At 42.8% G+C, this 12,130-nt stretch overlaps 1 protein-coding gene across 1 annotated transcript; it reads left to right on the plus strand.

The window, feature by feature from the left end:
- Positions 1–628: 628 nt before the first annotated feature.
- Positions 629–6,891, plus strand: LOC110976622 (putative G protein-coupled receptor No18). Its single transcript, XM_022230067.2, has 2 exons — positions 629–957; positions 4,096–6,891. The coding sequence occupies exon 2, from the start codon at positions 4,497–4,499 to the stop codon at positions 5,916–5,918; it is 1,422 nt and encodes a 473-aa protein (XP_022085759.2). The 5' UTR covers positions 629–957; positions 4,096–4,496; the 3' UTR covers positions 5,919–6,891.
- The last annotated feature ends 5,239 nt before the right edge of the window (positions 6,892–12,130 follow it).

Consider the following 12,130-nt stretch of genomic DNA (forward strand, 5'->3'; position numbering starts at 1 on the left):
TATGCCACATTTACTTTGTTCAACCATAGAGAAAGGACAAACCGTTTACACTAACAGAGGGGCTGCATGAAGCGCCCTCACAAACGCCATCGTTTCATTTCAATTCAATGGCCCTAGAAGTACTGAGGGTCTACTCATGCATAATCCTGAGGGACAAAGACCCGTCCTCATTGTTGGGGCATACCATGTTTACTGCATTTTTGTGTGCTTAACCTCCATAAGTATAGTCATTTGTCTTTCTTTCAAAAATACATGGGTACGTTATATATAATCATGTATTACTTATATGTGGTTATATAGGCAAACTAAAATCGTTGCATTCAGCGGTTAAATTCTAACAACGTTCAATATTATTACATTTCTATTGAGGACAATTGAGTCTTAAGAGCAGTGTCTACGAACACAATGTACTTACTTGTTTTTACATTGGGTATAGAGGAGCTCCTAATCGTTAGGAATGCTCAACCAAGGACCACGTGAATAATGCAACATCAAACGTGTCAAAGTCCTACCACTGATGAACCACCTTCATAACGAGCTCTCGCACGGCATGTCCACCTGCTTTGCGTCTTTTAATTGAGCAGGTGTGATGCGAAAGCCAGGCACCATGAAAGGCAGGCTCTCTTACATCTGCACAATTCCCTCGTGGACACAATGCGGTTGGGCGTGACAGGGTGCGACTCCAGCACAAAGTGGACAGGTTAGATCTCGATCGTGGGCCAAATACCCAACTGTTCATTTGTCGTTCTGGAAGACGTGATTGTTGCCTGCCGAGCAAAGTTCAAGTGTATCTAAGGATATTGGATTCTTTGGTCGAAGTCGTTTCCCATGTTTCAGCCAATATGCGAGAAAAAAACAACGAAACTGTCACGACAGCAGCGCAGTGCTTGTAAATGCAGGTGAACATGTCGATTGTGCTCTGGGTGAAGGCACTACACAACGCATGCAGTTTCAAAGGTAGGCCTAAGGGTTGTACTTCATAAAAGCGTGATCGCTGCCCTTCGCTATTTTCGAAGAAAAATAAAACATGGTTTCGGACTGACCATAGGATGTGAAACTTCAATCTAATCGGACCTTCCGAGAGGAAGTACCGGTTTATGTGTTCAAGATTTTAGCCGTAACATATTCATTCATGTCTAGAATTCATGCCATGTCCAAATGCAACTTTAGGAATTTGGGGTAACCTTTACGGAGAGAGTTCCATACATGGACAACACCAAGTTTCCCTAGAAATGTTATAATAACCATCAGAACGTGATAACTTATCATAAAAGTCCCGAAGCATTTACTTAGAAGACACTGCGTTTGTTTGCAGGCACTCATAGGTTTGTGCACCGGGGAATCATTAGTGTTATACGTATATGGAACTCTTTCCACACTGACTGGCTGATATTTAATTCCATATGTGTCATTTCTCATCATGGTAAAAATATGCTCGAAGCTAGAGGACGTTGTGACAACTCATCCAAGTGGTGTTGAAAATTCTGTAAGGTTTACTTGTTCATCACGTCACGGTCTGTCTCAGGAAAAAGAAAAGTCGCGCGCGAGTCGGATATTGCTCAATACAAAGAAACCGAACGCATCATTTACCGCTTGGGAATCTATTCTGTTTGAAGCACATTTCCACCAGTGAGTGGAACAATTACACTCTATTAAAAAGTCCCAACATTTGGAATATTACAGACCAATAAATGTAATATATTCTATTGAAGGCACTCGTCCTCTTGTACGCGTATTTCCATTCCGAATTCCGCCACGACATATTCTATTTTTTGGACTGTTTCACCGTGGACCATTTCACCGTGGACGATTTGACACACAGATGCGCAATTTCAGTTCAGAGTCAGAGCTGGTTCAAAGCGTGTTACGGCTGGCAAAGTATTAAAGGAGAAAATATTAACATGACACTGGATTGCGTAACACTTCCAGCTACGGCAGCGCAAGGCAGTGTCTTCGATGAATAATGGTGATGTCACGTACGCAAAGCTGCGGTCAAAATTAAGTCCACACCTCGCAGGAAGGAGTGCTTGAAGTCCTAGTTCATAGATTGTCTGTACATCAGGGTTTTTTTCAATGTTTTAAGTCAGAGTATAACCTTGCAAAAGGTGTGATAAGCCTACTCTTTTATCGTGTACATTCTGAGAAAAGTGTGTACCACAAAGTTGCCGCATTAAAACGACATTTCGTTTTACGTCGGGTTTCATGGTGGGTAAACTTATGGAAACTGTGTTATCAAAATATAATGATTAAAAATATTGATGTAATACCTTCACAAACATACAAAATGCATTAAAAAGTAACATCAGGCATCCTGGGGTGTATTTCAGAAATACCCCCGCTGGGGGGGGGGGGTTAAAAGTTGATGCCGCTCAATATTATTGTCAGATATTTTTCACAAACTGTGGCCAAAAATTACTTACATGTGTTTAACTTTTACAATAATTTTACTGATGATTTGATGAGTTAAAAACACACCAACGTTGTTTTCGAATATGCAACTACGTCCTCAAAATAAACATGAAACAATAACACTGAGTCGCTTTCGAGAAAAACAAGCCCTAATTTTATGAAGATTTGGTTAATACATGTAAAGGGCAGTCAGGAATTGTGGATTCAAAATGATGGCCCCAATCACGCGTACGTTACTCTGAAAAAATGGACATCTTTATCTCGGAAGGCAAGAAAAAAACTGTTGGAAATTTCTGCATGTCTTTTCTATTTAAAATGATATGAGAACGCTAGTTTGTCAAAACAAAACGAGTCAACTGAAACTTGGGGACAACACGTATCAAGTGGTCGCGAGTTTTCTCGAGAAAAGTCGAGAACGATTCGCATTACATGCATGGAACCGAAATCGTTCGTGCTTTTGCACCGGAGGAGTCGCTCGCAGTAGCGCGTCCCTATTTTCAGTAATATGTAGGCCTACATGTATATCTTCAAGACATTCCAAATGGCAAGCTTAATGTAAAAAACGTGGGTCTTTGGAATCTTTGCGTGTTGAAATCTTTGCAAAGTTTGGTCGAATTAGAAACAAATTCACTGTATACTCCGGCTTCCACCTTTTGAAAGCATCTGCATCATTTTCATTAAGAAGGAAACTTGGGATGAATTTTAAACAAAAAGGGTACCGTACAAGGCTTTTTTAAATACCACTTCCTGATTATTCGGGGTTCATTCAATTGATATAAATCCACAGTTGTTTTTCTTGCCAACATCTGAAAAAAATTAAGCGCACGAGAAAGATAAAAGTAGCTCTGCGGAGCTCTGGGAAGACTTTGTGCTTTGAATTCGCTGCCTAAAAGAGCTGGTCATAGGTACCCAGTTCTTACGATTATATACTGTCAATTGTAAAACCGTTGAAAAACAAATGGAATGAAGCACGCTTTATGTGCATTCTACCTAACGAAATTTATGGAGGTTTGACAAGATATCGTGCGGCACGAACACCATCTTGCATCGATGTTTGCCATCGAAAGTAATTTCATGCCTTGCTTGGCGCCATCCCTTTTTCGCGTTTAATAACCTTAGCAATGTTGGATGCGTTGAATTATTATTGAACTAAGCTATTGTCTGTCTCACTAAATTACACGGGTGTTCACGATTGAAAGTACTGCCATTAAAGTGGTAATTATTTAAAAAAAGGAAATTACCATTCTTTGAAAGAAGATGAATATAGATTTTCCTGGGTTTTTTTTAGCACTTATTTCATTTAAATTGCTTAATTTGAACAAAGGTTAATTTCGTCAAGGAGGGGTCTTTCGCCCTAAATGTTGATTCCAATTTCGAAATATCACTACTAGATTTCACTTCAGAGCATTGTAAATCACGAAAAAAAAACACTTATTCGTCCCTATTTATCGTCATTTTTGTCTTTCTCTGGGAATGGCATTGAAACGGAAAAGCAAATTCGTATATCAGCGCCACAGCACGGTATGGTACATTGTCTTAACAGCAGTAGATTAGCGCGTCAGGGAACAATAAGGTCATGCACTCATACAAGCCGCAGCACTCCATGCTACCTTTTACTTCTGAGTAATATTTGGTGCTCTCGTTTCCGTGTGTTGACAATAAAAGTGCTGTTTTCGTTTATTTCAGGTGTGATTCTGTCAGAATTGAGCCGGAAATGTAACCTTCAACGAACTGCACGTTGGAAAAAACGAGGTAGCATTTTGTTGACGCCATGGAAATTCTTTTTTTGTCAGCCAAGGATACCTTGACCAATGGCAGCCAAACTATATGATCATGTTGACGTGACGTACAGATTATGCGTCATTTGATTGGAGGGCTAATCACGTAGGCCCACACCACGAGTCAAATATAACGCTTGGGATCTACAGCTGAGCGCTGGAACTCTGATCGCACTGCAAAATTACATGCACGTTGTCATGCAAACCAGCACCGTATGTTTTGAACGGCATCGGGAAGCACAACGTCACAACCAGTGATAGACAAAAGCCGAATAACACTTCACAAAACTAAAGCAAACTTAAAACGCCATGGAATCTGAAATCGTGCAAACTGACCTTACTGAGACAGAGGTGCTGATTACCGATTCTCCCTCGTCAACTCCCGGTGATGATGCCGTGCCACCTTCAACCTACGCCCTGGCGGTGTCCGTCGCTTCTTTGATGGCCCTGTCGACGGTCACCCCAAACGCCATGATAATCACACTAGTTATCGTCGATCGCAAACTGCGAAAACTCAGCAACTATTACATCATCAGCTTGGCGACAGCCGACTGTATTGTAGGAGCTGTCGTCATGCCCGGCATGGCGTCCTACTCCATTTTAGGATTCTGGGCCCTCGGCGACATCGTTTGCGACTTGTGGATTACCGTCGACTTCATGTGCTGCACCGCTTCCATGCTGAGCTTGTGCATGATATCGCTGGACCGTTACTGGGCCATCACTAAGCCCCTGAAACACATGGGAAGACGCAGTCGCAAAAGGGCACTGGTGTACGTCGCTTCAATCTGGCTCGTATCGGCCATCTGCTGGGTACCAGCGATCATCGCCTTTCGCGTCGTGTCCGGAAGTTTCATAGAATATGACTGTGTCTACCTCACACACCCAATATACGTCCTTATTTCCGCTGTAGTAATATACTACACCCCCATGGGTGCGATGGTGTACCTCTATATCAATGTATACTGCTCAGTCAAGGGGCAGTTTAAATCTCTTGAAGAATTTGAGCGCCCGTTGAGCGAAAAAGGCGAGAAGACGCAAGGTGCTCACGCTGACGATTGTCTGAACAATTCAAGCCTGAGTAACGCCACCGATCTATTCACTAATGTGTCGGAGCTATCACTACAAGAATTGTCCACATACACGAACAAGGGATTCAGGGCCAGTACGCAATCTTTGCATGGACTCCAACGGGAATCGGTGGTGTCTCTTGAAGGCATTGAAACCAGTGGCACCGATCTTGGCATCATGCGGTCTGATATCGACACCGGCGCGCCTTCGGACAGTAGTGGGATGCACTCGGCACAAACGGGCGACGTAACACTGACTTCCGTGTCGGGTACTGTTGCCCAAAGCCAAGGGGAAACCACGAATGCTGAGAAGATGAGGAAGCTCCGGCTGCAGAAGGTCCAGCTGAAGCACGCTGCGATTAACCGACGAACCGCGCGGACCCTCGGCATAATCGTCGTCTTGTTCCTGGTGTGCTGGCTTCCCTTCGTCGTAATGTTCCCCATCAAAGCGTTTTGCAACAACTGCATACTGGGCAAACTGTACGACGCTTCATACTGGCTGGCCTACCTGAATTCCACCCTCAACCCCTTTCTGTACGGCTTCAGTGCGGACTTCAGGCGGGCCTTTATGAGGTTCTTCTGCAAGAGGTGCGTGGCCGTCGCGCACGACGTGTCGACAACCGAAGACGTGAAGGGGGTCGTCAACCAGATCCACAAAAACTAATGGCGTTGCACTTTTTGTCCTCAAAAACTTGTTCACATGTAGCGAATCTCGAATAACCGATTGGAGCAGTTGACGTAACAACTGATAACACAGTGATACTGATGCCATCCCTCCCATTTCCGATCATCCAGTGAATTATTCCATGCACTGACATGCGTGCACTTGACAATAATTAGATGTAAATATAATTTGCACACAATTTTGTTAATACATGTACAGCAAACCTGATGACATAAAGCCAATATGCATGTACTTAATATTAGTTTAGTTCAGCACATGATTCGAACTGTTTATTTGCGTATAAAGTAATCTGTACAATACTTATGCGAAATTAATAACCTTTAACCCTAACAGTCCCACATCCTCCGATTTCAATATGATTTTACATACACCCTACGGGGTTAGGGTTAATACAAAATCCAAGCACTTGCACAGTATTAAACTTTACAAAACAATGCCTTGATGTATCCCTGGTGGAAATTTGTGGCCCTTGTGAAAATGCACACAACCTATGTACAAGCCAAAGCTTACGTGCTTTCAGTGCCCCCTTTGAAATATTATGTGCATCCTAAGCCGGGTGCTCCCTAACAGGTTTCAATCCAGTAATGCCACCAGCCCCGCCTGTCCAATATGTATCAGACTAGTTTAATTCCTTTTGGAACTCTTAAATATATTCTAAGACTCTCATAGCCTCTTCACCAGAGAGGCGTCCATCACAGTGTGGACTGAACGAAATAGTGGAGGGACTTTTCTCCTATTATGTGTACATGTACATTTAACAAGGAGAAGCAAGCAACAACCGAAGTGTAAAATGGCGGCCAGTGGCGTCGATACTGGAGGGGATTTACGACGTGCTGTCGACTCTCGTTAATACGAGGGCCTCGGGACTTACTTAAACTAACTCTTTTCTTTGGTAACGTGCACCATATCCATTTTGCAGACAATTAAAACTGTGCAATGACTTCAACGTGTATTAAGTTGCCTCATGACTGTGTTTAATTTAACCTGAATCAAACTTGTAAATGAACCGGAAATCAGACTTGTTAATGGGGCAAAAAGTTTTTGACAAGTCGGAATCGAGTTAAGGGATGTGGTTTTTTTTTTTTTTACAAAGGGAAAACGCTCATCCCTTTGCTGCCATAAGAAAATGATATCAACCATAACCAGCCGGGCGGGAAATTGTTAGCTTCTGTCGGCAGCTGTCAAGAAGCAAAGTAATGTGTTATTTATGTCAAACAAGTTTCTTGTCGTACTTTTCACCTGCGGTTGTTCAATATACACCCCCCTCCTAGATCGGTTTTGTCGATGCCTGCTGAGGTTTAGGGCAATGAAAACAAAAAAGTGGATTCGGGTGCCCTCCATTTTCTGACGGTTATTAACATGTATCGGATATCCGCCTGGGGCGTATTTTTTTCCCGAACGAGATCCAACAGTTTCGAAAGAGGGCGTCCTCTGTGCTTGCATTATTCATAATTCTGACCATGTCTTTAAGGAGAGGTTATCTACATTGGAATAAGGTTTTGAATTCATCAGAGCTTGGCAGCTAATGTGTGGATTAGTCGGGAGTGTTCCCGACTTGAAATCCTCCGTCTCAGGTTCGAATCCTTTCTCTTGTTTTACAACTCTTTTTTTTACACTTGTAATTTAACAAGTGAGAAAGGAACCGTTCTCACCATAAGTTTGGTTTGAGGTGAGGTCGGGAACCATGTGTTGAATATGCATGTATATGTAACAGACCTATCTCAAGACAGGAAACCAAAACCGTTTGGGGAAAAAATGTACCCAGAGACTCGTCACAGCCTTAGGCCGTGTCCGAAACGGGCTTCTAGAGCTACGGCTAGGTCTATTGTCTACGTGTCTCCACGCATTTGCAATGGGTGAAGACCTAGACCTAGCCCTGGACAAGAGATTCGGATGCAGCCTTAGACCAAACTCCTCGGTGCCATGTGGTTTATAGAAGAATTCGAAAAAGCTCGTGACACCATCCACGTCCCTTGCAAGGCGCACTGGCTCCCTGTCATTTCTCTCCTCAGTGCCCTACACAACAGACGACAATTAGATAATGCAACGAATATATATCCTCTCAAATCTGCAGGTATGCAACACCGACCCGTATCATTCAAATCATGAAAAATCAGCTCCCTCTAAAACAGTATCACTAAAGGTGAAGTTCCCGCGAAACTCGGGAGACAAATTAAGCCAACCCGCATCTATGGCAACGCCGTGTTGAGCGCTAAACAGGTTTACTCAGGAAGTCTATTGACCAGGAAAAGGGCTCGTTGACATAATGAAGGCTAAATTAGCAGGAACATGACGTGAAAAGAAATGATGTGCGTCAACAAAGCGGCAGTGGGTCTTGTTTCCAAGAGAACGGAGTATTCATAACACGTTGTTAGGAACATCATGGCCCTATTCTCCTTTGTCCCGCCTTGTGTCTAATCTATATTTTCTCGTGAGATCTCGCAGTGTTTTGAAGTGATACAAAAGTAATCCAAACGATTGAAAACGCAAAATGGGTGGGGTGTTGATAAATTGCCACGTCTAACGACAAATCACATTATGTAACTGATCAATCAGCACACCTGCAAAAACAAGCCAGGGGATAATGGGGGAGGGAGGCAGTCGTCATTCGGGGCAGCACTGATGAGACTTTAAAAGAGTGGGACGCTAGACTCAAAGCGATTGACCTGGAGCAAGAGGGGTAGCCTGTCTGTAAAGAATCCTCGAAGTTTCTGGCTAGGGAATAATTGAACACTAGGCCATCTGGTGCTTGATGGTACCGCTACACGGAAGCCTATTCTGTTTGATTTAAGATACAACTTCCGAACATGAATACTTCGTGAATCATCTCCAAGCGCTATACAAAACAGATAGATTATGAGAAGCCTAGAAATTTTACTAGACGAGGGAATACACTAGAAAGCTTAAATGTAATCAACGAACCACTCACTGCTGCTTCTACTCAACTTTCACAGCCCTTTTGTCAGTTCTTTCGATGTTTAGTAAAAGCTTTCTAGGTTCTAAATTGAAGGAGGGGCCACGCAATTTAAAGGTCGAAATGACGCTCTGTTGAAATGCACGAAACCTTGAATAGGAAAATATTACTGTATGAACTTCCCCAGAATAAGCTTGAAAAGCTCAAATTTGTGATTTGGTTGAAGTGGGTTTTGTCCTTTTTGAAGTATCACAGATCGACTTATTGTACAACAGCTCTGACGTCTGAGATTCGTTAACTACATGAAATGGTCCATTCTGCCTCAGTACGTGTGTTCACAAAATGTGATAATCTTGTTATGTGATTCAGTCAGTGAGGCTTTCATGGGAGATTTTACCTTGCCTCTCGACTAAAAACACGTAGTCCGATTTCCTGCCATAATAGGCCCTAATGAGAGACTCGGGTAGAAGCCAGTCGATAAAAATCCCGATATCTCTTGGGTTTTGCCGGTCAGCAATACTTGCTGTCAAAAACGATCTTCCTGCGCTATCATTATTTGTATTCCCCATGAGAATTTGTTCCGAAGGATAATAACAGTCCAATGGGAGACGTCCATGCAGCAGGAGAAGAAAGACCTTTTCAGAACGCTTTCATGGCCCGAACAAAAAGTTACCGGTACGTTCTGTGAAAGAAGTGAAAAAAGAGGGAACTTTATCAGGAAACCTTGGGTTGTTGTTGCAAGGTATGCTTGGTTAATGACAGAAAAATGAAAGGGTTGCAAAATGTCTTTTGAAGAGACAGTTCCTCACCCTCTGGCTTTTATTGCTTTTTCAAAGGTTGTAATATCCTGTTTGAGCAGAGTGGCTGTTTTCTAGATAATTTCTATTTATTTTAATTAAGTAAAATCCGACGGGAAGATGTGCAGTGGACCTCCAGTGACAATCGGTCTTATTTCTGATGGTCTGTTAATGACTTCTGAGTTCTTCACGCAATCCCACGTGAGCAATTAAATCCTATAATCCCGCGTGTTGAATCCCGAGATATTATATTAGGCCTTTATCGTCAGTGGTGTTGGCGGAGGGGGTTATAATGTACAGTATGTTAATTTTCTTTCAATTTTTCTCGGGATGCTTCGTAGAATAATGTTATGCATTTTGATCGATTCATTTGCAGTTATCGGATTCGAGCTATCGGAACAGAAGATACCAGAGAACGCAAAGTGAACAGGTGTTAGAAGAAGAAAAAGTAACAGTCATCAAAACTGATAATACGTTTGATTTCACAAGACTGTTGTCCAAAGACTGTTTTACGAGCCAGTTTCAAGACAATGGACGCAGTCGGGCAATATCAGAACATGCATCGGAGGCATCATAGGGAAGTTCGAATTACGCCTAAACAGGCGAGCAGCTAACGAGAAGTGTTGACAGGAAGCGATATGTCACACATTTTACATTTACACAAAGGATATAAACCGGTCACTCGGTCGGTGGCGTCATACCTCACGTGATCACCGTTTGTCTGAGCATGTTATCTTTGAGAAATCGCTCAGAGGTATGAAAACTCCCACTTACTGCTCCATTGCACGGTTGCCAGCTCTCTGACAGTTTACAAATTCCATTCCAAACTCCATGTACATGTATATGTACATACATTTTAAACACATCTGTTATCGCGGATCCGTTTAAGGGCGCCTTTACATGTGCACGTATATACAATGCGTTCATTCGTTTCACTCTCACGGACACAAAAATCGACTTCATTAATACAACACGAGTTCGTTGCGTTTGGTCGTCAAAAATCGCTCTGGGAACTATTTTGACGGATACGAAACTCTTGGCGCAAGTGTTGACGCGCATACGGAAAGCCGCCTAAACAATTAAGGCCCTTACTTGCAAACTATGTCCTTTGGAGGCGTAGAGATATTCATTATCATTATAAAGAATAAAAAGGACCCAGAGCAGGCAATTACACGAACGTGTCCGTGCTCTCTTCAGGGGCAAAATGCTCGGCTCTGTTCCACACACCACGCTGACACAGTGCACACTCTGACGGGGAAGTTAAAACTGTTTGTCTTCCTTGTTCACAAAATATCGTTTTACAACGATTGGGGGAGGGGCAATGGCGTGCGAAGCCCTTTGCGTTTCACCATATCTGACGTGTATGTGGGGGTACTAATGACCCAGTTCGGTATTTCATACAAGCAAGGTCATTCGGGAACAAAGCACGCGCGCAAGTCTGATGGAATACCGACTTGGCACGCGCTCCATGTGAACGTATGACAGAAATTACGTTCCACGCTTAAGTTCACCATGACGAAAAGTTAAAATTGACCCAGGCCTCATTCATGTCACCAGTGAAAACCAATTGTCAAAAAAAATCTTCAAACTTCCAGATTTTCTAATACAAGATATTACCCGTACCCTCCCCAATAAAAAAGTTGTTTTATTAAAATAACTTCTTTTTCCCAGAAGAATTTGACATAGGTTTACATTTGGCCGCCGTTTTTTTAAACTTCCAATGCGTTATTTTATAGAAATGCATATATTCCTCATTGTTCGCCATACAGTGTGTTTACCTGGATTTGTCGGATATTAATTTACCAAAGATGACCATTGTTAGCTATCCACATACGGGCCCTTTTCGTCACCAATATTTTGCAATAAATACCTTTTTCCCCCAAGAAGTGCCTTGTTGCCTGCAGTCATGAGTACCAATTGTCCTTTTCTCCGCAACGGCCCCTTTCCCGTTTTTCCTCACAAGCGCACTTCTTATACTGTGCCCTCTACATAGTTATGTCGCCGTACCGATCCTGCACCGCCACTAAAAGATGGTGTCTAGCCCCCTCCCCCCTCGATTTTATGGAGGGGGGTAGGCGATGAAAACCCCAGTCTAAATTCTAGCAAGGATGCCAAATGCCCTTCTCGCGGTCTCATCCCACAGTCGAAATGACCGTGCCACGCCAGTGGCTCTGGTGAATTTTTTTTTATAGAAAACTAATACTGTGACTAGTTCATGGCAGCAGCAGCAACAGAAACGTAAGAGATTGTTTTGAATTATGTATCGAGTATACAGCCAAAACATAAAGCACTCCCACACATTTCTGCCACACAGGTACAACACGTACAATTTCTGATTTTAAACAGTGGAGGAAAAATGCATGCTGCTCATTACTTTCCCCACCAATATATAGTCGTCTTTTCGAGCCGTTATTTTGAGAAGTTAGTCCTCCGATTTGGTACATTTTGAGGCGTTTCCTCTTTTTAATGCAAGTCCCATG

The sequence above is a fragment of the Acanthaster planci genome, linkage group LG09 (genome assembly GCF_054643075.1).
Source record: "Acanthaster planci isolate LZ-2023a linkage group LG09, COTS_SCS, whole genome shotgun sequence".
Classification (NCBI taxonomy): Eukaryota; Metazoa; Echinodermata; class Asteroidea; order Valvatida; family Acanthasteridae; genus Acanthaster; species Acanthaster planci.

What these genes read in the sequence shown, in the direction of transcription:
- LOC110976622 (XM_022230067.2), top strand. Translation starts at nt 4,497, where the DNA reads ATGGAATCTGAAATCGTGCAAACTGACCTTACTGAGACAGAGGTGCTG.